This window comes from Centroberyx affinis, unplaced genomic scaffold, assembly GCF_046629955.1.
Source record: "Centroberyx affinis isolate AG114_WGS23_722 - 3 ecotype Tasmania unplaced genomic scaffold, CSIRO-AGI_Caff_v1 ptg001387l_1, whole genome shotgun sequence".
Lineage (NCBI taxonomy): Eukaryota > Metazoa > Chordata > Actinopteri > Beryciformes > Berycidae > Centroberyx > Centroberyx affinis.
This window is the reverse complement of record NW_027279870.1, coordinates 121,977-148,202: the sequence shown is the minus strand read 5'-3', so window position 1 is coordinate 148,202 and position 26,226 is coordinate 121,977. Positions and strand designations below refer to the sequence as shown.

The following is a 26,226-nucleotide window of genomic DNA, read 5'->3' as shown; positions in this document are numbered from 1 at the left end:
GGTTGAGTACAAAGTCCTTTGTTTTCTGTCACACCAAACTCTCGGTCCTTATGGGTTTATATGTCCGTAATTTATTGAAGCGTCTGGACTTGCACTGTAAATTATAAACCGTGGGTTATATTCAGTGTAATATATTCAACAAACATGGCAGCTTCAACACACAATTTAAAGTCACAACTAACTGTTTTATGATGAAATCAGATGAAAGTGAAACTAGTTCTCAAACACACAATGAAGGGCATACATATAGAGGAAATTACTTTGTTATTATTATTACTATTATTCAAGCTTTGAAACTGCTCACCAGGGCACATTTGTATTCACACTACAAGCAAATTAAAATAAAATGTATTTGTCTATGAACTTGAACATGGGTATTAAAATAAAGGAACGACCAGCAGGGGGAGCTGTTGAACAGTTTATGTCCTGTTACATTATTCAACATGGTGGATGTAGTTTGACAGTTTGACATTTTACATGCAAATAAATGGATGCACTATGAAGGATGAAAACTACTCATATCTTTTTCTCAAAATCTGATAGAGCTTCAATCTAAAATGAGAAAGCCAATAAAATAAAAATAAATAATAAAATAAAAGAATCTACTCTTGATAGAATGATTGTTGACAGATAGGAACAAAGACCCTAAAGCATTTTAAGAGTAACTTCATTTTTGACTGGTTGAAGAGATATTTTGGTTTTGGTTATTTTGCATAAATACCACTTAAAAAGCATTTTTTCTTCCACATGCTCTTCCTGGAAATTAACATTTCACAACTGGTTTATGTCAATTTTCAGAACTCCAGGATGCTTCACCTGAAGGACGGACTGTCTCTTAAATCTCAGCTCACAGTCTTCAGTGCCTTGGTTCTCCATCACACTGTTGTCTTTCTCCTTCTGACACACTCTTGTGGAGGTAATTTAACACACAAACACATCATTAAGCTTGTTTTATACTTTGGTCTGAGAGGGTTTCAGATGTGTTCTGAAGGTCAGAGGGGGCTTCTGTTTGGGGGGGGGGTGAAGTTTGGAAATGTAACTCTCTGAAACAGAAACATCCGAACACGCCGCCCCCCGCAGTGATTGCCAGATGTAACGAATATGAAAGGGGGGCTGGGAATGAAGGGAGCCGCAAATTTCTGCTTGTAGCTTCTCCTCAGGACAACTTCCACTAAGCTGCTCTCTGGACCAGGTGAAGCTTTCAACTCCTGGAGGCTGTGATGCAGCGTTTATCCAGTGTTAGCATCCTCCACTCTCTTGCCTTTTTCAGCGGGCTTCAGTCTAACAGAAAAACTTTGGTTTTTTGGCTCCACCCATTGAGGTTTAACTTGGCCAATCACATTATTTCTGCAGCTCTCCAACAGCTGATGTACAGTAAATGTTTATAGAACTAAAACTCAGAAACTCCGATCTGCAGTATTTCAACTTTTAGCAAAACAAATATTTCAACCAGGTTTTCAATCAACGCACGGGAAATGCAGCAGCCATGGCCAGCACTTCACTTTTCATTTCCATTCCATATAAGTAGAAAAGAAGCAAGCATTGTAATGAGAGCTATTTCTTCCCAGGTCAGTCTCAGGTGATTGGTCCATCTCAGCCAATAGTGGCAATAGTTGGTGATGAAATGATTTTGCCATGCCGCCTGGAACCTGCCACGGATGCTGTTGCCATGACACTGGAGTGGGCGAGACCTGACCTGAACCCCAGATTTGTCCATTTGTGGCGTGACGGTCGGGAACTTCTGATCAATAAAAACCCGTCCTACATGGGAAGAACGTCACTGTTCATCGACAAACTGAAGCATGGAGACATTTCACTGAAACTCTCCAATGTGAAACTCTCTGATGAGGGAAAATACAGATGCTTCATTCCTTCATTGGGTAGAGAATCTATTGTTAAGATTGTTGTTGGTAAGTGGGCATATGATCATTATGCATGTTTTCTTCATCTTTGTTAATCCAGATGATGATTGTATGTCGTTATTCCATTTCCATTGAAACCATTGTTTGAATTTTCTCCTCTTACTCATCATTAGGTGCTGTCTCCTCTCCTGTCATTGGGATTACCAAAAACAGCAGTGAAGTGGTTTTAGGGTGTGAATCTAAAGGCTGGTACCCAGAGCCTGAGGTGTTTTGGCTGGACGGTGAGGGAAACATCCTCTCTGCTGGACCTACAGAGACAGTCAGAGGTCCTGATGGCCTCTATACTGTCAGCAGCAGAGTGACTGTGGAGAAGACCCACACCAACAGGTTCACCTGTAGAGTTCAACAGCAGAACATCAACCAGACCAGGGAGACACACATTCATGTTCCAGGTAAAAATGTTTTCAAAATTCATGATATGGACACTTTATTAGCTTTAAACAACTGAGGTCTAGTTTTATATAAACTAGATGCTGTTCTGTGTTTTATCATTTCAGATGAGTTCTTCATGGTCCCATCTAGTTCTGCTGTTTATATCAGCATTGTCTTGGCTGTTGTCTTCATGTGTATTGTTGCAGTTGTCTTTGTTGTGTGGAGATGGAGACGAAACAAAATCAGTAAGTCACAAATTCATTTTTCTTCTCCTTAATGTAAAGTTACTATCACAGATCTTTGATGGTTATAGTGATATGAAAGGTTTATTGTTCAATATAAAAGATAAATAAGTACTTGTGATATTTAAAAAAAAAAGATTTTGTAAAGTTATAGGGTGGAAAAAAAAAAGTATAGTATTCCATATTGAATTTTACTCACATGCTGTCAGTCAATTTGTCAGAAAAGTTTTTTTTTGTGGTTTTTTAATTGTTCATGTCTAATTTTGGAATGAAATGCTTTATATGCTGTAAGGCAAGTAAAATGTCTTATATGCTGTCATTTTAATATACAACTGATGTTTTTAGCTTCAGCATCACATTTCTGTTGTGCTCCTACAGTTGTGTGTTCAATTTCATACCTTTTCTCTACAAAAGGCAACACTGCATAAATACAGTAAATGTGAACTTCAACACTGTTTCTTGCCTCTATTTGCACACAGAGACCAAGAAGCACCATGAAGATGAAACTGAACAAAGAGAAGGAGAGAAGAAGACCAAATCTATAAATAATGACACAGAAATTGAACTTCAGTTTCTGATGGAAGGAGAAAGAGACAGAGAGGAGCAGAAACGGTTGGAATGGCTGGTTCCTACACTGATGAGACAGAAGAGAGAACTTGAGGAAGAGCTACAGAAGAAAGAGAACGAATGGAAGCAGAGGAAAGAATTACTTGCGAAATTTACAGGAGAGCAGAAGGAACTGGAGAACCAGAGAGAACAACTCAAATTGCAACTGGAGGAGGTAGAGAGACAGGAGGAGGAGAACAATGAGAATGAGAAGAAGCTTCAGTCTGCAAATTGCATAGTAGAAGAGATGAGAAAAAAGTCTCCATTAGAGGTCAAAAAGGATCTAGAGAGGAGAAAGGCAGAACTTAAGAAACAGCTACAGAAGACAGAGAAAGCACTGGGGAACAAAGAGGGAGAAATTACTAGAGAGACAGAAAGGAAGAGGAAAGCAGAGAACGAGAAGGAACAAACCAATGTGAAATTGAAGGAGAAAGAGATGGATGAGAGAGGGAAGATAGAGAACGAATTGAAAGAGTTGACAGAACTACTTGCTAAATTGATGGGACAGAAGAAGGAACAGGAGAGCCAGACAGAAAAACTCAAATCACAACTGGAGGAGGTAGAGAGACAGGAGGAGGAGAACAATGAGAATGAGAAGAAGCTTCAGTCAGCAAATTTGACAGTAAAAGAGATGAGAAAAAAGCCTCCATTAGAGGTCAAAAAGGATCTAGAGAGGAGAAAGGCAGAGCTTAAGAAACTGCTACAGAAGAAAGAGACATCACTGGAGAACAGACAGGGAGAGGTTACCAGAACAATAGAATGGATGAGGATAAAAGAGAACGAGAAGGAGCAAATCAAAGTGAAATTGAAGGAGAAAGAGAAAGAAATGGATGAGAGAGGAAGCTTCAGTCAGTCAGTAGAGAAGTAACAGAGAGAGAGACAGAGAAGACAAACCTCAAAATAGAGAGAGAAAACCAAGAGTTCAGACAGGAGACAGAGCTTCAGGCAGAGCAACAGCAGAAAGTAAAACCTCTGGAAAGTCTGGAGGAAATCACAGAGCAGCTGGAGAGACTCCAACTCAGTAAGAGAGAAGCAGAGAGTCAGGAAGAACTACAGGAGAAAGATAAGGTCATGGAGGGAAGAGCTGACACTAATCAAACACAGAAGAACAGGAGGAGAAGGTCAGAAAGGAAAATGAGAGAACACACAGAGAGAGAGAAGGGGGCAAGAAGAAATAGTGATCCAATATTAGATGTGAGCAGTCATTTTACATGATTTTAATTTCTCCACTTAATAACTATAGAAACTGTCGACATTTAGCAGCTTATTGATCTCTATTCACATCCTCTGTGTCACATGACTAAATCACACATTAACATATCAGAAAGTGAAAATGAGTTGAGCAGGTTGCTCATTCAGCCTAATGCTTGAATTTCAGGTCAGCTCTCCCAGTGTTTATGTTTCAGTTCTCTCTCTCTCTCTCTCTGCTACACAATCTTCTATAATGGGATAAATAAATGTGTAAATAAGTGAGGAAAAAGTGGAAAATCATAATGTTAATGTCAGAATCAGAATCCGTTTTGTTCACCAAGTCCAGCAGGTGGACAAAGAGTTTGAGCTGGTTAACTGCTGCTGACAGATTACAAGACAGTCACACAATACAGGACTGACACTGCAGGACAAAACATAACAGGAGCTCACATGTAGTGGAGACAAGACCAACTGTAAGACAGCAGACTAAACATCAACACACTAGCAGTGAACATTCAAATAAGAATATTTACAATCACAGGTTTTGATCACACTAGTTACTTTGTGACACTTTGTTGTATCATAGGATATTTATATTTTTGTTTTTTTTTCTATCATGATAGATTGTATTGCTTAGTTTTGCTTGTTCTGAATGTAATATAACACTGTGATAATTAACTTGTGCATTATTCCTTTGTGAGAATTCACATAAGGATCTCCATCAGTGCATCACACCTGTATAATGTGACATCAGGTGACTTCATGTTTTTTGTGTGTGTGAATAAATAAAGTTGGATCATTGTAAATAGCTTGATAAATGTGTCTGTCTTGAAATGTGAAGTTTTTTTCCTGGTGGGGTGGAAAGGCCTCTAGACCATATGAACTTTAGACCATGGGACACTAAAACTCTCCATTGCAAACAATACTAATGAAATTCCTTTAGTTAAAATTAGGGGAAACAGGAGCATATAGACCAGTTTTGCTGTGTTCTCTATGAATCAAGTTGTCAATTTAACCATTTCTGCAGCCTCTCTGCTGGAAGTTCATCTGCATCAGTCCTTGTATTGCTTCATCCTTCCCATAATGCTGTTTGTCCTGACATGTCAGGGTCTAGCTGCAGAAAACATTTAAGAGATCATAGTTTCAGCAGCTGTTAGCATGAAAAACAATGGAGTTGACCTTAGTGCTGGTCTTGTCAACTGGAACTTGTCAATGCTAAAACAAACCCACAGACTCTATTCAGAGAGGTGTAGAGATGCTGTGGTTATTCTGCAGAGGGTTTGTCATGGTTATAAACTTTATTTTGTCTCTGTTGTAAATATATAAACACTTCTGAAAAACTCAGCCTCAGTTTAGAGACGGTGTGGTTTAAAACACTACAAATGTCTTTATCTGACTTCACTTCTGAGAATCGTCATTTCTTGAAATAGTCACAGTAAGTGGCAGACCTGCATAGCCTCTTTTAAAAATATGTTACAGATCAAACAATAAAGTAATGAAACAAATCGAATAAAGAATATAAAAGTCGATTTTATTTATGAGATAACAGACAGCAACAGGAGACACTATCACCCAACAACTCACTCGCCATTCTGAGGAACGTACAAGCTTGTTTTTCCTGTTCAAAAAGCTGAACACATACACAGAATTTAAAAAAAAAGCATGATAAGGGTTAAAAGCCTAGATGTACCTGACTGTAATGAATCAGGTTACATGGCTTCCTCCATTATGACATCATCACAGCTGCTCTTCTCCCTCACACCTTGAGCTGCAGAAACACAAATAGAAACCTCAGTTTAGAAAAATACAATTTATGTGAAGAGAATCCATAAATATCTTTACCTTAATTATTCATCAGCTAATCAATATTTACGTATTAATGGTGGCTGTTTTATCCCTGATAGCCCACATTCTGATTCAGAGAATTTGCGTACTTTATCTAGAAAACATTAAGATGTCTGTTGTTTATTTTTTAGAAGGACTGAATGCTCCATAAGTGAAAAACTGATGTTTAAAGATGTTCTATTTTCCATTGGCTACAATGGTTTCCATAAGGGGGGCTTGTCTATGCACAAAATTAGATATTTTTCTTTTTTACACGTTCATGACACTAATTGAGGCAAGCAGAGAAGGTATCATGCTGAAAAACACTGAAACAGGTCAGTTTGGCCCACAACATAACAGGAAGGAATACGTGGCAGAGTGACTGAGTGAGACACCTATAGACGAAAGGAGGGAGTGAGTGTGTGAGAGGAATTACAGACATAACAGATATTACACATCATGTTTTGTGGTAACTCTTTTCCACCATTTTGTTTCAGTTCATACAGATACCTCAAGACATAATGCCTCTTAGTTAGTCTATCAAACTATATTACCTGTTGTACTGCATGAGTCAAACTACATAAACTTTTGCTCGTTGCTACAGAGTCTAGAGAGAGGGGCCCTTCTACCTTTTTCTGTCTGTGGTTTTCTCATGTGGTTTGCATCAGAGAAGCTCAAATTATCACTAGTGTCTGAAGCCACCACTTTAAATATAACTCTACTCTGAACTCTGTATCTCCTGGTCTAGAAGCGTATAGGCAACCCACCCCCACTGAATAATAAAGATATTGATGTTGGTCCACCAGAACAGCTTCAGTGCTCCTTGGCATTGATTCTACAAGTGTTTGAACTCTATTTGGAGGGATGCCACACCCTAAGCATGATGGGATATTGTTTCATTATTCTAGGGACCAAACCTGTTTGGAAGAACCTGCTTTAAATGTACTTTGCAGCCCTTATTTACTCAACTGTTGCCTTTATTTTGGCAGTTACTCATATTAGTCGGTAGTTATTTTTCTGTACCTCTGTGTCTCCAACATCGAAACAGTTCCACCATCAACACCAGAGCCATCAATAAAAATATGACAACAGTCTTTATCAGGAGGAGGGGGAGATCAGGGGATGGATGAGTCTCTCTGTGAATTTCTGGAAAGATGATAAAAAGTTAATGCTCTAACATGATGAGACAAGTCTTAATGCTGCAATATGCAACTTTTTTTTTAAAATTAAAATAACAAAATAAATGGGATATATATACATTATCAGTCTGTATTAATGCCTAAATCCCCCTGTTTGACTTTTCAGAGATGTTGGGATGTTTGGGGGGACCAAAAAAGCATTTCAGTCCACCAGTATCAAGATAATGTCACTTTATTAAAAAAAAAAAAAAATCCTGACATGTTGATTTGTATTGGAAAGTGTAATTCTGATTTTTTATGTTAAAATTACTTACTTTTGGGGTTTCAGAACATGATAAAGTTGAAGAAATGCAACAATCTGAATGTAAAAATCTGTAGTGATCTGTAATAAAATTATTATAGACTACAGAATACATTTTAGCCCCAAAATTATTTTTTGCAGGTATTCTCACATTATTTACCCCAATGGAACTGCAAGCGGATTAAAATCAGTTACAATACAAGTTGACATTTATTTGTCTCTTCATAAAATTGTTATATGAATGGACTTTCTACCAAGTGTAAAAGTGTCAAACACTGGGTCTTGACATAAGTAGGTACATGACATCACATATCATCTTCATGAAACATGGCCATGCAAAAATCTAATTGTCTTAATTTTGTTTGGAAACACTGTTGTCTCACCTCCCACAGCCAGCCAGCTCTCTGGTGATTCTCCAACACCAGAGATGCTGCACTTGTAGAAACCTTCATCAAACGTGGAAACACTGTGGATGGTCATCTCTCCTGTTGAGCCGGTCCTGATAAGGAAGCCATCTTTATAGAAACCAGCTGTGAGGTTGGAGGGAGTCGTCTGGGTTCGACAGCGCATTGTCACAGCATATCCCTCCATCACAGGACGGACAGGACTCTCCAGGATCACAGACCCAGCTGGACAACATGTATAATATTTTATGTTAAACATGAGTTTCATACACAATCAGATAATCAGCCGCAGGGAGTGAATAAAAGCTATATGTCATATTGTCAAAATACAGCCACATAAATATAAGCATAAGAATATAGTTCCCTATAAGTCCCTTTTCAACTCCATCTCTAACTAACCTGAAACCCTTTTTAAACAAAGGCTGAAAACACCTTTTTAACCTGGCTTTTAGGTAAGGTCAAAAACAGTCATACAGTATGAAGCAAAACAAACATTTTACAACTTTTATTTATTTTTTTATTTTCCTTTAATATTTGTATTCCTCTTTTACTTTCATCTCTTGATTTCATTCTTTTAATTTATCATTTTAATTTTGCTTTTATTATAAAAGTTTGATTGATGATAGTGGTGAGTAGTAGCTTAAGAGTGAAACGACTGCTAGAAAAGGTTAAAACAGATCCTGGTAGTTTTAGACAATAGGTAATTTAAGTATTTGCTTTACAAAAGGATCACACCTCTACAGACTGAATTCTTTATATGATACTGAATGATGTCCATGACCTTAGGTAATGACTTTTTGACTATTTATTCATGTATTTTTTAATGGATATATAGCGTTTTTGGAATTGAACTCTTCAGTTACTATAAACATACCAGTGACAGCGATGTTGACAGTGTTGCTTCTCTCTCCCTTTCCAGCCTCACACCAGTATTTTCCACTGGCTGTTGTGTAGGCATTTTTAATGGTGCAGGACATCCCATTTGATAGCCCCCAGTCAGTATAACATGTGGTAATGTTTCCCTTGATATTCCTCATAACTCTCCATCCAGTCGAACCATCAAACCCCTCACACTTAAAAGAGACAGACTTGTATTCAAAGAGCTGCAGTCTGTTAGGAACAATACGAGGATCTGACAGAGAGAAACTGAGAGAAAGAGAGACATAGTACCATGGCTTCTTTCTTTGTAGTATTACTTTACCCTTGACTCAAACACGTAACTTTTAGCAAAGCTGGACTGAAGCATCCGCTCTCAACCTATATGCTTTGGCACTGCACTTTTCACAAAATGCAAAACTCAACTCAAGTTTAACTGCAAATATGAAAGAATGATGTCAATTTTATATTATGCAGATAGATGCACCAGATATTTAGGTATATAGCACTTGTGAAACAGTAATAAATGTTAAGGTTTAAATATAAATCAGGCTTTTGGTGTGGGCATGGAGAGAAGTAATGTATAATGGAAATAGTTAAAAAAAAAAGTGTAAAAGTGTCAAACACTGGGTCTTGACATAAGTAGGTACATGACGTCACATATCATCTTCATGAAACATGGCCATGCAAAAATCAAATTGTCTTAATTTTGTTTGGAAACACTGTTGTCTCACCTCCCACAGCCAGCCAGCTCTCTGGTGATTCTCCAACACCAGAGATGTCACACTTGTAGAAACCTTCATCAGACTTGGAAACACTGTGGATGGTCATCTCTCCTGTAGAGCCGGTCCTGATGAGGAAGCCATCTTTATAGAAATCAGCTGGGAGGTTGGAGGGAGTCGTCTGGGTTCGACAGCGCAGAGTCACAGCATCTCCCTCCATCACAGGAAGGACAGGACTCTCCAGGATCACAGACCCAGCTGGACAACATGTGATTTATAAAAAAAAATATTTTATGTTAAACATGAGTTTCATACACAATCAGATAATCAGCCGCAGGGAGTGAATAAAAGCTATATGTCATATTGTCAAAATACAGCCACATAAATATAAGCATAAGAATATAGTTCCCTATAAGTCCCTTTTCAACTCCATCTCTAACTAACCTGAAACCCTTTTTAAACAAAGGCTGAAAACACCTTTTTAACCTGGCTTTTAGGTAAGGTCAAAAACAGTCATACAGTATGAAGCAAAACAAACATTTTACAACTTTTATTTATTTTTTTATTTTCTTTTTATATTTGTATTCCTCTTTTACTTTCATCTCTTGATTTCATTCTTTTAATTTATCATTTTAATTTTGCTTTTATTGTGAAAGTTTGATTGATGATAGAGGTGAGTAGTAGCTTAAGAATGAAACGACTGCTAGAAAAGGTTAAAAAAGATCCTGGTATTTTTAGATAATAGGTAATTTAAGTACTTGCTTTACAAAATGATCACACCTCTACAGACTGAATTCTTTATATCTTAGAGATACTGAATGATGGACCTCAGGTAATGACTTTTATTTATTTACTTTTTAGCATTTTTGGAATTGAACTCTTCAGTTACTATAAACATACCAGTGACAGTGATGTTGACAGCGTTGCTTCTCTTTCCCTTTCCAGCCTCACACCAGTATTCTCCACTGTCTGTTGTATAGGCAGATTCAGTGGTGCAGGACAACCCATTTAGCACCCCCCAGTCAGTGGGACATGTGGTTATGTTTCCCTTGATCTTCCTCATAACTCTCCATCCAGTCCAGCCATCAGACCCCTCACACTTAAAAGAGACAGACGTGTATTCAAAGAACTGCAGTCTGTCAGGAACAATATGAGAATCTGAGAGAGAGAAACAGAGAAGAGAGACATTAAATTAAGACATTTGTTCCTAAAGGAAATATCCACTATTTGAAAAACATAACATCTAACAAAATGATAAACAGCACAAAATCAAAACAAATGACTCTACCTGTACATTGTAACAGATAAAAGGTAACTTAAGCCTTGGTGACATATTGAATGATGAACTTGTTGTGCTTTTCATCAATGGATCTGTAATATTTGAAAAAAGGAAGCCATGGCACTCTTCTTTTGTAAAACCGCTGATGAAGGCACCTATGCCAAAACATTTAACTTACTCATACAAAATACATTTTTGCACACAAAAAGAACTGTGGCTTCTTTGTTTGTAGTATTGTTTTACCCTTGACTCAAACAAGTAATTTTTACCAAAGACAGACTGAAGCATCCGCTCTCCACCTGTATGTTTTGGAACTGAACTCTTCACAAAATACAAAACTCAACTCAAGTTTAACTGCAAATATGAAGGAATGACGTAAATTTTATATTATGCAGATAGACACACCAGATATTTAGGTATATAGCACTTGTGAAACAGTAATAGATGTTAAGGTTTAAATTTAAATCAGTCAGGCTTTTGGTGTGGGCATGGAGAGAAGTAATGTATAGTTTGCTCTGTCAGCATTTGAAAACTAATTGCTACTTACCACCTTTCTGAGCACAATAACCGTGCTGAACTTGTGCACCCAGCAGCAGCAATACATTCATCACTGGAGAAACAAAGGAGGAGAGATGTACATCGCATATAGACACTTTTACAGGTAGATACGTGTCTGCTAGCTAAAAAACAACAACAATTCACTCCCAAAATACTCAACTGTTCCAACTGGCTCTCATTGCTTTACCTCACACTTTTCTATCTTAAATGATCATTCTAGGGACACTGGGGTATTACATCTGTCATCAAGTTGCTGTGACCTCTGACTCTTGGCTGCTTGTAATGTTACTGATCTATAAATTTGAGCAGCAACTAAACACCTAAAATGTAAATGAAAGGAAGAACAAATTCAGCTTCAGAAAAACCAACATTTTTTTTGACAGAAATCCTCCATCAGGGACTCATGACAAAGACACAATGGATCTTAAATGTGCTGAGGTCTAAAATGTAAATGTAAAAAAATACAGTTTTTTATCAATGTGACATATTCACTCACACACAGGAATTTCTTCAATTCCACATAGTAGTTGCTTTATGATTTGTGTAGGATCTGTAAAATATTATCTTGTTGCTATCACTACCATTTCTAACTGCTACTAAGCTTTGTTTTTATCGATCATAGTGTTTTGATTGCTTTCAACTTCAAGCAACCTCTTTTATATAGTTTTTCTGATTTGTAAATCTCAGAGAAATAGAAAGAGAGACTCAGTACTCACACAGTCTGAGGCAGAGAGCTGTAACCTCCATGCTGTCTTGCTGCTGACTGTCTGAGCATCAGACTGAATAACAGCTAAGATCTAATGTAGGTGAGAACCTCCCCTTCCTGTGGAGATTATTTCTGCTGTTGACACAACCACAGAGTGGAGTTTCAGTTTAACAAATATTTCTGCTCTGGAGGAAGAAATAATCTGACTGGTTGAGTTAAACCTCAATGGCCGGAGACAAAGAACCACAGTTTCTTGGAGCATTTTGTCTTGCTCAAGAGCACTTTAGCAGGGCGGATGCTTGCTAACACAGGGACAAGTCTCTCTACGCACTACACCTCCCCAGAGCCGCCCCATCGCAGTTAGTTTTGCACTATTTGTTAACAAGTAAGCTACATTTAGGCATTTGGGTTCAATGTCTTGCTCAGCAGTTCTTCAACAGAAGACCTTTTGATCATGTGATGGTCTCAGCAGAAACTTTAAACTTTTTTAATCGAGACAGAATCTGGCATCCGGTCCTGGGTCCTTTTCACGTGGGTTCTGTCTGTCAGCGCCATGAAGACTGAGACTAGTGCTTGAGCCTTTTATATTCTGTGAGAGTGACACCGCTCCGCCCACTGAGGAGACAGGAAGAGAAGACCATTTTCCTCCCATTGATTTAATATGCTTCATGTCCTCCCCTATCCACCATCTCTGGCACCAGGCCACCCTGCTACCCAGGTTTCCATGTTTGGTAACCTGGGTGACAGTTGATCTTAACATGGTTTGGCATCTCATCATAGTGACATTATGTAGGATATTTTCCATAAATATATGCAGACAACACATACTGTAGACCAGTGATTCTCAACCTTTTTCATATCGCGGATCCCTAATTTAGTCCACATTAGGGCCTCAGACCCCCATTTGATGAGATTTTGTCTATCGGACTCAAATCTGAGAATATTTTTATTGGTAGATATGATTTTGTCCAGAATTCAATGACTATCTGCGAATTATAGAGAGATAACAGTGAAACAATGATCATAATAATCATTCTTCTACATTCTCGAATTGCATTAACTTATTTTAAATGAAATAATGGTGATGTTTAACGATTCAATTTGCTGGGGACCCCCTGGAATCCCCTCAAGGACCCCTGGTGGTCCCTGGACCCCAGGTTGAGAACCACTGCTGTAGACAACCTGGCCAAACTCCATTCTGCAGGGCATCCAGCACTTTGGAGAAATATTTACAGGTATCATGCTTTCCTTTCTTCTCTTCTTCCATCTCTCTCTCACACACTTCTCTCTTTCTCCCTCTCTCTCTTTTTCTTGCTCCTCTTCTCTCTCGCTCTCTCTCTCTCCCTCTCTCCCTCTCTCTTTCTTTCTCTCTCTCTCTCTCTCTCTCACACACACACACTCACACAAACACACACACACACACACAGTCACTCAAAGGGTTGATAGGTGTTATGAGCATGAATAAAAGCTCCTACTCTGCCCCCTGCTGTAAATCAGCAGACCTATCATCTATCTCAGAAACATGTCCTTTTTCTGGGTTGCCAAGACGACAGACAAATATTGTTATTGCTCATGTAATAAAGAAATAGAGAAACAATCATTTTTGTGCTTATCACGTCAGCCAGTCAGTGTCGTCCACCTCTGATATGATGGAGGCTCCTCCCTGACCACAGCTTCTTCTTTGCACAGAAAACATTATTGAACAATTAAATTAAAAAATTTAATTGTTCAATAATGTTTTCTGTAAAAGGCCTAACGTATCCCAGAGTTTCTCTACCACTGAATAGGTGTGGTGGGTCACTCTGCCTTAAAGAGCTGCTGACACTAAAATAATTTCATCAGTCTGGTTTCAGTGGAGAGTTTTAGTGTCCCATGATGGTCTGAATGCTGTTTCAGAGGCTTTTCCACTCTGAGGAGAAGAATTCTGGGGGAAACAGTGAATAGGCCTACTTTTAATTTTAGGGCAAGGAAATGGTAGAATATATAGATACTGAATATCAGCCAAAATATTGTCTATCAGAAGACCTATACAAAAATATATTGGTATTGGCCCATATTGGTCGAACCCTATATATTAATATGGCCTATAAGCAAATTGAAAAGCACACCCACAACAGTGTTCATTTATGATAGACTTGCACAATTCCAACACTGTTGATACAAGATAAAATCTAATACACATGCACACTTACAACGCTATGCACTTCTTTAATATAGACTGAAGTCTAATAGACATAAACAGCAGCAGATATACAGTAAAACACAAAGTAAACACACATTACCGCCCAGTACAGGTGACCAGGGTGAAGGTACGTTTTTTTTTTTTTTTATCTGAGGACTTTGGACGTGCAGCCTACTTTCCTCTGTGGTGACGAGACTCTATCGTGCAACAGGTATGGAGGCTTTTATAAATTAAATTATTATTCTTAAATTGTTTATTCTAGTGATGTTTTTCCTATTTTTTAATTAAAAGAAATACGTTGTCGCCTGGAATAAAAGCTGGTCTGCCTTCACGGCTGTTGGTTTCCTCTTAAACACAATTATTTTTTCATAGGTATGAGCCATTTATTGCGCGCGAAATATGCATGAAATAATTTCATCATGTAACATTTCAACAGCACTTAACTGATTTTGAAAACTGACTGCACAGTTTATTTTGAGCGATTGAGCACAAACTCCTTTGTCTTCCTTTGTCACCAAACTGTCGGTCATTATGGGTTTACACGTCAGTGATTTATTGAAGCGATTGGACTTGTATTGGAATTTAGAAACGATGGGTTATAATCAGTGTAATATATTCAACAAACCTGGCAGCTTCAACACACAATTTAAAGTCACAACTGTTTACAGTCTTTGGCGACAGATGAAAGTGAAACTAGTTCTCAAGCACACAATGAAGGACATACTGTACATACTGTAGAGGAAATTACTTTATTATTATTATTACTATTATTCAATATTGTAAAATTGCAAGGTTTGAAACAGCTCACCAGGCCACGTTTGTATTCACACTACAAGCGTAATTAAAATATATTGAATCTTGAGTCTTTGAACTTGAATTAAAATAAAGGAATGGCCAGCAGGGGGAGCTGTGGAGCAGTTTATGTCCTGTTACATTATTCAACATGGTGGATGTAGATTCTGAAGGTACATTTACAGTTTGACATTTTACTAGACAAGCAAATAAATGGATGCTCTATGAAGGATCAAAACTACCCTTTTCTCAAAATCTGATCGAGCTTCATTCTAAATTCTGAGAAAAAAAATAAAATACAACAACAACAAAAAAACACTCTTACAGAATGATTGTTGGTAGATAAGAATAAAGACCTTAAAGCATTTCAAGAGGAACTTCATTTTTGACTGGTTGAAGAGATATTTTGGATTTCATTATTTTTCATAAATATCACTAAAAAGGCATTTTTTCTTCCATATTCTCTTCCTAGAAATTAACATTTTACAACTGGTTCATGTCATTTTTCAGAATTCAAGGATGGTTCAGCTGAAGGACGGACTGTCTCTTAAATCTCAGCTCAGTGTCTTCAGTTCCTTGGTTTTCCATCACGCTGCTGTCTGTCTTCTTCTAACACACTCTTGTGGAGGTAACTCTAACACATCAGGAACACCTAGGTGTGTGCTTTAAGGTAAACGGTTTAGACTTAAGATATGATGTAATTAAAAAAAAAAAAAATCATAGGCTACCTGTAAATGCTGTCAAATGTGAGACAGACTCATTGACTCCCAGCCAAAAACTAAGCAGTCTAGTCTGCCTCAAGGGATTTTTAGTGAATATGGAATTAGGCAGAAGTGAGAACCGCTAATAACGTAACCATGGAGACTGCATTTTTGGTGTAACGTACTTGGGAGACAGCAGTGACAGTATAGGGCCTAGATTAGTGGTGATGTCTATTTTTAAGCAATACAGTAAATGGTCAGATTTTGAAATTCGATCAAACTATGGGAGAAGATCGTGAGAAATGAGAACATCTTAGTGAAGGGCATGACATCAGGGGTCTCCCGGGAAAATCGGGAGGATTGGCAAGTATCGGTTTTGCACAGCAGCATAACAGGCTGTCTTTTGTAATTTATGCACAGTTTAACAAATAATTCGTACAACCAGTCATTCAAAGAATGCTCTGAATGCTGATGACACATAACATCTTTGTACAGCACTGCCTCTTTCTTTTTTTTTCAGAGATTAGAGTTTTATGGGTGAAGCCAAAGAACCACAGTTTTTTCGAGCGCAAATTGGCTAATTAACAAACTTCAGTGCCAAAGAGGGAACTTTGCCCACTGAGTTTTAACTCAACCAGTCTCATTATTTCTGTCTTCAGAGTAGCTCCACCTCCAAGAGTTGATGTAAATGTTTATGTAACTACAACTCCAATCTGCAGATTTTCAGGTTTTAGCAGAATCAATCAATCAATCAATGCACTGCAAATGCAGTAGCCATGACCAGTGCTTCCCTTTTCATTTCCATTCAATGTAAATAGAAAAAGAAGCCAGCATTGAAATGAGAGTTTTATAGTCGACACACAACCTTATAGAGGTGAGTCAGTTCAATCAGTTCTCACAACAGGAATACAAACAAACTTATTTCTTCCCAGGTCTGCCTCAGGTGATTGGTCCACCTCAGCCAATAGTGGCAATAGTTGATGATGACATAATTTTGCCATGCCACCTGGAACCTGCCATGGATGCTGTTGCGACGACACTGGAGTGGGCAAGACCTGATCTGAACCCCAGATTTGTTCATGTTTGGCGTGAAGGTCAGGAACTTGTGAGTTATAAACACCCGTCCTACGAAGGAAGAACGTCACTGTTCATCGACAAACTGAAGCACGGAGACATTTCACTGAAACTCTCCAAAGTGAAACTCTCTGATGAGGGAAAATACAGATGTTTCCTTCCCTCATTGGATAGAGACTCTATCGTTCAGCTTGTTGTTGGTAAGTGGGCATATACTCATTGAGCATGTTTCTTTTTAACCTTTATTCTTCCAATGCAGAGTTTTGCTATGAACAGCCCTGCTTCACATTCATACAGTTACAGCCATTCCCACTGGGAGCTGACCAGTACAACCACAGTCTTCTGCTGTTGCAAACTGAGCTGTTGGGGGTTAAATGTTTTTTCAAGGGCAGCCGATGGTAGTTATTGAGGGAGGAAAGAACAATGGTCTATAACTTTCTCTGCCTGGAGTTCCAAGTCAGTTCAGGGATTACAACAAGACCCTTCACCTAAAATACAATAAACAAAATATATTGAAGATTAAAAGTACGGTTTTGTCATCATGCCAAAGAATTTTCGCTATACTGACTATTGACAGATTTGTGGCTTTTTGCAGATTGCAGATTTTGAAATTTACCGTCTAGTCCAATGGCATTACTAACAAAGATATTACTATTAATACTACTACTACTACTACTACAAATAATAATGAATATGTAGCTTAAATAATAACTGAAAATAATCAACTACTACATACTGGTAATCATTCTTGTAGCATCAAAACAAAATGCAACAAAAACTGTCAAAGACAGACAAGTGAAATAAAAAAAACTCTAATAATAATAATCATCATCTAATAATGTATTGGGTAACAATATGAGCAATGCTGTATCGCAGTGCAAGCAATCCAGCTACGTTTGATAATGAATTTCAAGGGAAATTATGTCACTGTGTTCCGCTACATGCAACATGACATGACATTATTAATTTTAATTATATTTCAGGATAGAACTACAATAGATAGATAGACACACAACACTCCCCACTCTTTATTTGAAGTTTTATGGTATGCAGAGTTTGCAAATGTGCACTGTTGGCTTCTGCTTTTCCAGATTTAATGAGAGGATCTGCAAGTGTGCATCATTAGATAGTCACATTATCAGATGGTTCTCTCCACTTAACAGATTTGATAATTATCATTATTCAATTTACACTGAAACCATTGTTTGAATTTTCTCCTCTTACTCATCATTAGGTGCTGTCTCCTCTCCTGTCATTGGGATTATCAAAAACAGCAGTGAAGTGGTTTTAGGGTGTGAATCTAAAGGCTGGTACCCAGAGCCTGAGGTGTTTTGGCTGGACGGTGAGGGAAACATCCTCTCTGCTGGACCTACAGAGACAGTCAGAGGTCCTGATGGCCTCTATACTGTCAGCAGCAGAGTGACTGTGGAGAAGACCGACACCAACAGGTTCACCTGTAGAGTTCAACAGCAGAACATCAACCAAACCAGGGAGACACACATTCATGTTCCAGGTAAAAATGTTTTCTAAATTCATATGGATACTATTAGTTTTAAACAGCCAAGGTCTCATTTTAAATGTCATGCTGTATGCAGTGTTTTGTCATTCCAGATGATTTGTTCATCGTTCCATCTTATGCTGCTGTTTATATCACAATCGCCTTGGCTGTTGTCTTCATGTGTATTGCTGCAGTTGTCTTTGTTGTGTGGAAATGGAGACAAAACAAAATCAGTAAGTCACAAATACATTTTTCTTCTACTTTCTTAATGTCAAGTTACTGTCACAGCTCTTTGATGGTTATACTGATATGAAGGGTTTCATTCCAAAACCTCCATAAAAAAAATTACCCATGTTCATTGTTTAATATTAAAAAAATAAGTATGATACATGTTTGTTTTTTGTTGGTTATCATGTAGAGAAAATATGAATAATATTACATGTTGAATTTTACTCCTGTGTCATCAGCCAATTTGATGTACATTTTTTTAAATGGTTTATGTCTCATTTTGGAATTAAGTGTTTCATAATCTATAATACATTCATACTGCAAGGCAAGTAAATGTCTATACTGTCATTTTAATTAAAATATTTAATGTAATTAAAAAGCTGAGCTTCCTTCTAAATTATAGAAAACAGCCTTTAATTCAGGCCTTTGTCACATCCCATTTAGATTACTGTAATGCACTTTTTACTTGCTTGACTCAGTCATCTTTAAATCGACTACAGCTTGTCCAAAATTCTGCTGCCCAGACTCCTAACTAAGACTAGACGTTCTGCTCGTATTACCCCCATCTTAGCCTCTTTACATTGGCTCCCAGTACGTTTTCGAATTGATTTTAAAATTCTCTTAATTACTTACAGAGCTCCAATATATATTGTTGAACTTCTAAAACGCTACCATACCTCAAGGAGTTTTCACTCGTCAGACCAAGGTCTTTTAGCTGTCCTTCCAACTAAGCTCAAATCAAAGGGAGACAGAGCTTTTGCTGCTTTAGCCCCCAAACTATGGAACAGTTACAATGTCAGAATGGCTGAATCGGTGGATGTTTTTAAAACACGGTTAAAAACTCACCTCTATTGCTTGGCTTTTCCTTCTTTTTAACCTGTGTTTTATTGTGTTTTATTGTTATTGTTATTTTATTGTGTGTTTTAAGGTAGGCCTATTTGATTTTATTTCTTTCTGTTCAGCACTTTGTAAACTCTTTTTGAAGTGCTTTACAAATAAAGTTTATTATTATTATTACTATTATTATTATTATTATTATCATTATTATTATTATTATTAGTAGTAGTAGTAGTAGTAGTAATAATTATTTAGGCATTATATCACATGGACCATAAGCTCATTAAAGTAACAAAATCTTTCTATTTTAACAACAAGAGTGAAAAATGACATTTCACAAGAAAGGGGATCCATGCAAATGTGCAAGTATACACTGTCCTGGCCTATAAGGTATTTAGAATGAATATACGTTACGATCCAAAACTATGAAGTATTTCTGCTCTGTAGCACTTGCAGGTGTAGTGTGGTCCTTCTTGCGATCAGTCATCTCTGCAATCAGTGCAAAATAGAAAATTTTTATTTATTTTCTTTACTACTTTATTATCTTGTTTTTTTTATTATTATTCTGTTTTTGTTTTTTTTGTTTCTGATCATTGATTTAGTTATGGACTTGTTTTATTTTTGTGGAGGAGACAAGGAACTGAAAATGTAAAAAAAAAAGGAACCTAAGAAGTATTTGAGATTAATGTGTTGTACAAGTGCATTCTCTTAATATATATATATTTTTTTGTTTCTAGCTTCACCATCAAATTTCTGTTGGGCAGCTGTTTTCTGCAGCTGTCTTCTTCAATTTTACAACTTCAACACTGTTTTTCCTCTTTATACACACAGAGACCAAGAAGAACCATGAGGATGAAACTGAACAGAGAGAAGGAGAGAAGAAGACCAAACCTAGTAACAACACAGAACTTCAAGTTTTGATGGACGGAGAAAGAGACGGAGAGAAGCCCATGGCAGAAAGAGAGGCAATGAAGGATCTGGTCGAGGGAGAAGGAGAAAACAAGAGCAAATCTAAAAGTAATCACATAGAACTTCAGTTTGACGAAGAACAAATAAAAAGAAATCAGCGCATGACAGAAATACAGAAAATGAAGAAATTGAAAAAGGAAATGGGAAAACTTCAGGAAGAGAGAGAGAAGAAAGAGAATGAACAGAAACATGCAGAAGAGGTGGTTACTAGATTGATGGGACAGAAGAAGGGACTGGAGAACCAAAGAGAAAGACTCCAATTGCAACTGGAAGAGGTAGAGAGACAGAGGGATGAGAACGAGAGGAAGATTCAGTCAGTGGATAGGGAAATAACAGAGAGGGAGAGAGACAAGGCTGACCTCAAAATACAGAAAGAAGCAGCAGAAAAAGACAAAGATGAAGATAAAAAGCTTCTGTTAGAGGCCAAAATGGGCCTGGACAAGAGAAAGGCAGAACTTGAGAAAGAGCTACAGAAGACAGAGAAAACACTGGAGAGCAAAGAGGGTGAGATTACTAAAATGATACAAAGGAAGAGTAAAGCAGAGAGCCAGAAGGAGAAAATCAATGTGAAGTTTGAGGAAATAGAGAAACAGAGAGATGATATTAAGAGGAAACTTGAGTCAGAGTAACAGCAGGAAGTAAAACCTACAGAAGGTGTGGAGGAAATCACAGAGCAGCTGGAGCAATCCAACATGGATTTCAATAAGAGAGAAGCAGAGCATGAGGAAGAGCTACATGAGAAAGATAAGGTCATGGAGGGAAGAGCTGACACTAATCAAACAGAAGAAACCAGAGGAGGAAGTCAGAATTATAAAGAATAGGGGAAAGAGACAAGAGGGAAGCCACAAATAATTATGTATTTTGTATGTAAGGCAAGGCAAGACAAGGCAAACTTAGAGTGCGGATGCAATGTATTTCTACAGTCAAGAATCATGAAACGTTGACAAGACGAACAAAATTCATTTAATTTAGATCCCTGGTGTTATCATGTGCCTTGTGCCTTTCAAGATACTGACACGTATTTTCTAGAAAATTCCTGAAACAAGTGAAACTGCATTGTAAACAAGATGAATTAGCTCATCCAATTAAGAGAATTTTCCACATGTATGAAGAAAAAATAAATAAGTAGTATATAAATAATGGTGATCGGAAAATCATTCCTGTCTGGTCTGTTTAAGACATGTTAAAGGTATGATTATTTTGTGGAAAATTTCTCTGAATATTATTTGTACCCCCATTAACCATAATGGTATTAAAATATGTACATACAGGCCATTTCTATAATTTGCCACAAACAATTTTAGGCCTTTGGGGGGCAGCATCGATAAATGAATGTTCCTGGATGTAACTTGGACTTGGGGCCATTTCCTTATTCATCATTTATTACCAATGTTTGTATGGATTTGCATGTTCACCCCTGTCTGAATGGTTAAAAAATTGAAAACAGATATGCATCTCTTCAAAATTTGCAGTTTGTCTGGTTACTCATGCATTTTCAGAAATACTGTACTACCCAACCCTTATCTCCCAGATCAGTAACCTTATAACATTAATGGGAAATGTATTATGTTAACAGGATTATTACATTATTAACTGCAAATTGTTATTACATTAATGGTTTAGAATGGAACATTAATGGAACATTATTATATTAACAGTTGTAGAACAGTGTGGCTACCAGTTCAGAGTTCTGGTTCAAGGCAAACTATTCTCTACCAAACAATTTGCTTTGCTGTTGACCACGCTGTGTCTATTTAAAAGATGCACCACCACAAGGTAGTTTAACTGTTGCACTCTCAAACAAATAGCACGCTTTTGAAAATAGACCTGATGCAGTGTGTTATTTGAAGCTCTCAGATGAAGGCTGATGATGATGATGATAATGATAATAACCATGCAAGTCCATTTTGAAATGCTTTGAACAGTCCATGTACTTTGACCTGTACAGTCAATCCAGATCATTTCCAATTCATTGAGGTACACTCATTAACGGTAATTAACTATGAATGACAAAATGTTTACTGTCCTCTATCCTCTATCTTTAACTTTTGATGTACACAGGCTCTGCTGTCTGTTATTATGAATACAAACAAAGCTCCCACTAATGCTCTTAAAATAATGAGACTTGAAAACATCACTCATCTGGACATGTCCAACAGGCTTATTTGGTTCTTCTGTTAATGTTCTAAAAACAGCAACAACAGTGCAACAATTTGTGCCATTTAATCAGTGTGTGTCTGAGGCTTCATGAAAATCATCTTCATACCATTAATTCATCACAACAACCATGTAACTTGCAGTTCATTGAGGTACACTGTCATTAACTATGAATGTACACAATGTTTACTGTCCTCATAAATGTACACAGCCTGTACTGTCTTTAACTATATGAATGTACACAAGCTGTGCTGTCTTTTAATATGAATATACACAACACTCTTTAATGCTCTTAAAATGATGAGATTTGAAAACATCACTCATCTGGATATCTACAGCAGACCTATTTGGTACTTCTGTTAATGTTCTAAAAACATTAAAAGTGCAGCAATTTGTGTTATTTTATCAGTGTGTGTCTGAAGCTTATAGGATAATGCTGGTGTTTTTAAATACATTTCTTACCGTCAACAAATTCTATGAAAATAACAAAATCAGCAATACGTTTGCTCTACTCTCATTACTTTGTAAGCTAAAAACCTTTACAATTAAATACAGCTCACAAAAACATAGTTTCAATTTTAAAAATCTCTGTTACCATGAAAACTCAGGCTATTGTAGTTATTACCAAATCAAATTCAAATGGGAACAAATTCTTCATTACGCAGAGGACTATTTTCTGTGTGATGGAACTACTTCCCTGAGATGGAAACGTGTTTACGGTCGGCTTATTAAGTTGTTTGAGGAAAAAGTCGGCTGGCCCGGTGCATCACAATGATGAAATATGCCTTTCGCCAAACCCCAGAGAACAGGTGTGAACATGTGAATATGTGCATAGAAATATAGCTAGCTAGCCAACTGGTGAATAATGGATTGTGTCTATGATCACAGCTACACCTCTTTCTCAAAACACATCATCTCTTATGGCTGCATTGCATTCTGATTTACCATTGGAATATTTTCTGCTATCAAACTCCATTGTAGCTGCTGGAAGTATCTGGACGTGACGTTGTCTATTCGGCCAGTTATCCACAAGAAACTGGGATCAGAAATGCAAGGTTCATCACCAGCAACTGTTTTTTAACCTTTTTAATGTGTTTAGAGTGGATTTGTTTCTTTCTGTAGTAGTAAAATTACTTGTGTAAAAATAGCTAGCAAGGCTAGTGAACTAGCTCGACAACAACCAGGCTCAACTCAAACCAAAAATAGCTGGAGAGGTGGTGTTGATGAAGGCGCTATCATGGAGAAATGAGTGCATTTAATGTTGTTAATATTATTTAATATTAATTTAACTTAGCATTACCTTCACACATTTATGCATATTTGATATAGAGGTAATTTAGGATTGGCCAGTTTAACATTTTTGTACTCGTAAATGATTAGATTTAAAAGGTAAAAATACTGAAGTTCACATAAAAGCTACTCAAAGTCCCTCCTTCAGTCAGGCGTCTCTTCCTTGAGTGACCTGTAACACACACAGGATATACAGAGACAACAGTTGGTGAAAAAAATAGCACACACTGCAAAAATATTGATGTTGACAAGTTATTTAAACCTCTATTTGGCCTCATTTCATTTATCTATCGAGGCAAGTCATAAAAATCAGTGGGGTGAGATAAATTCACTTTTCCAATAAAACTCATGGTTGTGACTTTCTGCCTTTGTTCATTGTCTAGGTTTTTCATTGTGTATTATGTTTCTCTGTCTAGTTCTTTTAGTTCTACGTGTACCAAGTTTCCTGTCTGCCCCAGCTGTGTCTCATTTGTAATCACCCCCCATGTGTATATTAGTCTTGTTCCCCAGTCAGTCTTGGTCGGATCATTGCTTTCTGTTACATGTGTCAGTTTATGTGTGAAGAGCTCTCGTTTTTGTTTTCCTGTGTCACCTGCAACCTGTTATATTAAACACCCAGTCTTGGGGTTTGATCACCACCTGTCTCGCTGTCCTGCATTTGGGTCCTCACTACACCTCCAGGTAACAACTTCAATTGATGATTGATAGCAAGAAAGTGAAGCCCAGTATGGCTAAAAATTTGAGTAATTGCTCATAAAATAGTTATTTTAGAATCATCTCTGTTCAAGGTCAGTATTACCCTCAGTCTCACCTACTGGATAGTAGAATAGAGATCCTGGTCTGTTAAAAGTGGATCAGTTCTTGCTGAGGGATTCGGCCTCGCGGAGGAGCTGGACACTCCTGGTTCTGCTTTGGAAACAAGTAGAATTATCTCAGCCTCTTGGCATGTTTCATTTGCCTTAAGAAGAATAAGACATTAAGACTGAATATGATAATAAATAACTTGTTTAAGGAGGACATGTTTGGCAGTGTGTCTTGAGCTATAGAACACAATCAGATTGAACTGGAAAGAGAGCCATGTCTGTCACTAGAAGATGCTCTGCCATCGTCACAATCAAGTTTGGGTTTGATTACCCCTACAGTACAGTTTTGTTTTCTTTGGTCCGAGCCATAGTGGAAAACTTGACTTGGTTGGATTTTTGTATTTGGTTCCTTTAGGTTCACACTGCTCAATTACAGGTGAACCAGAGCTTGTAAACAAAAGTCATATGACTCATAAGTAGCTTGTTTATTGGACAGAGTTGTGGTGACCTGTCATTCTGCAGGTTAGCACAGCGGGGATCAAACCAAATTCAGTCCCTGTAAATTTAACTAAGTCTGATGGACTCTTCTTCTCTGGTGTTCATACCAGAAATAGCTGAATATGAGCATCAGTCCAGACTTCATGTTGCTATGCTAGGCTTTCCAAGCATGAAGAACTGGCTATTAGATGTCAAAATCCTCCTCCTTATACCCATAAAAGCTTGTGTTTTGTAGTCATTGGTAGCTGTAGTTGGTTCTCACTCCTACAAAACCGTACCAACTCACATTAACTCACATTTTCAGTCGTCCAGAGTTCAAATAAACCACTCCAAACATGTTTGGTGTGAACCTATCCCTAGACATGGTCAAGGTGTTTTGTCACAGCTTGACTATTGGTCCAGCTGCAGCATTGTTCATAGTTCTTATCAACACCTGGAGAACAGCTGTTAATAACTAATTAATATGGGAATAAATACTGTAATTAATGTAATAAACGCTTTGGGAGTCTCACCCAGGCTCAAGGCGTAGTAAACAGGGCCATCCTCACCTGACAGAGAGAGAGGGACAGTGAGTCAGTGAATGGGTGGCAGATAGATAGAACAAAGGAGCATACTGTAAAACTGTTAACAATGTTATGGCATGATAAAAAAAAACATATTTTAGAAATTTAGAAAGTTTTGAACTGATATCAGAATGATATTTAGGTCCCGATTTCACAAAACGATGCAGGTAGCAGCCATAGACGACTACAAACGTCATCTCAACTTTCATTTTGGCACTGTATTCACACAGGTTTTCAACATCGGAGCAGGTCGTGGCATCAGCACCTATTCAACATCAAAATGTTGAGTAGATACTTAATACCCAGCAGAAACTGAGGAGTGACTGAATGAGACACAGTAGGGGAAGTGAATGTGAGAGAAAAATTGAGTGAGACAGATATTACACGTGTCGTAACTCATTTCCACCATTTTGTTTTGAATTTGTATGGATACCTCAAGACATAATGCTTCTAAGTTACTCTATCAAACTATATTACCTGTTGTAGTGTATG

At 37.5% G+C, this 26,226-nt stretch overlaps 2 protein-coding genes and 1 long non-coding RNA gene across 3 annotated transcripts; 2 read left to right on the top strand and 1 right to left on the bottom strand.

Annotated features, from left to right (window-relative positions):
• Positions 1–807: 807 nt before the first annotated feature.
• On the top strand, positions 808–21,531 carry LOC139649675 (butyrophilin subfamily 3 member A2-like). The gene is made up of 5 exons (XM_071526150.1): positions 808–916; positions 1,569–1,910; positions 2,036–2,314; positions 2,420–2,539; positions 20,286–21,531. The coding sequence occupies exons 1-5, from the start codon at positions 808–810 to the stop codon at positions 21,050–21,052; spliced, it is 1,617 nt and encodes a 538-aa protein (XP_071382251.1). The 3' UTR covers positions 21,053–21,531.
• LOC139649685 (butyrophilin subfamily 1 member A1-like) lies at positions 15,636–18,421 on the top strand. Its single transcript, XM_071526160.1, has 3 exons — positions 15,636–15,680; positions 16,779–17,091; positions 18,126–18,421. Exons 1-3 carry the CDS (start codon positions 15,636–15,638, stop codon positions 18,419–18,421), a joined length of 654 nt encoding a protein of 217 aa, XP_071382261.1.
• A 2,428-nt stretch (positions 21,532–23,959) lies between the features above and the next one.
• On the bottom strand, positions 23,960–25,722 carry LOC139649667 (uncharacterized). Its single transcript, XR_011695618.1, has 3 exons — positions 25,684–25,722; positions 24,682–24,776; positions 23,960–24,042 (listed from the first exon to the last, which is right to left on the bottom strand). It is a non-coding gene; the product is annotated as an uncharacterized lncRNA (long non-coding RNA).
• Between the last annotated feature and the right edge of the window lie 504 nt (positions 25,723–26,226).

Coding starts and splice junctions, on each gene's coding strand:
- LOC139649675 (XM_071526150.1), top strand. CDS start 808: ATGCTTCACCTGAAGGACGGACTGTCTCTTAAATCTCAGCTCACAGTC. Junction 917..1,568: donor TCTGACACACTCTTGTGGAG/GTAATTTAACAC, acceptor ATTTCTTCCCAG/GTCAGTCTCAGGTGATTGGT. Junction 2,315..2,419: donor GACACACATTCATGTTCCAG/GTAAAAATGTTT, acceptor TTATCATTTCAG/ATGAGTTCTTCATGGTCCCA.
- LOC139649685 (XM_071526160.1), top strand. CDS start 15,636: ATGGTTCAGCTGAAGGACGGACTGTCTCTTAAATCTCAGCTCAGT. Junction 15,681..16,778: donor CTCTTAAATCTCAGCTCAGT/GTCTTCAGTTCC, acceptor GGTCCACCTCAG/CCAATAGTGGCAATAGTTGA. Junction 17,092..18,125: donor TATCGTTCAGCTTGTTGTTG/GTAAGTGGGCAT, acceptor ACTCATCATTAG/GTGCTGTCTCCTCTCCTGTC.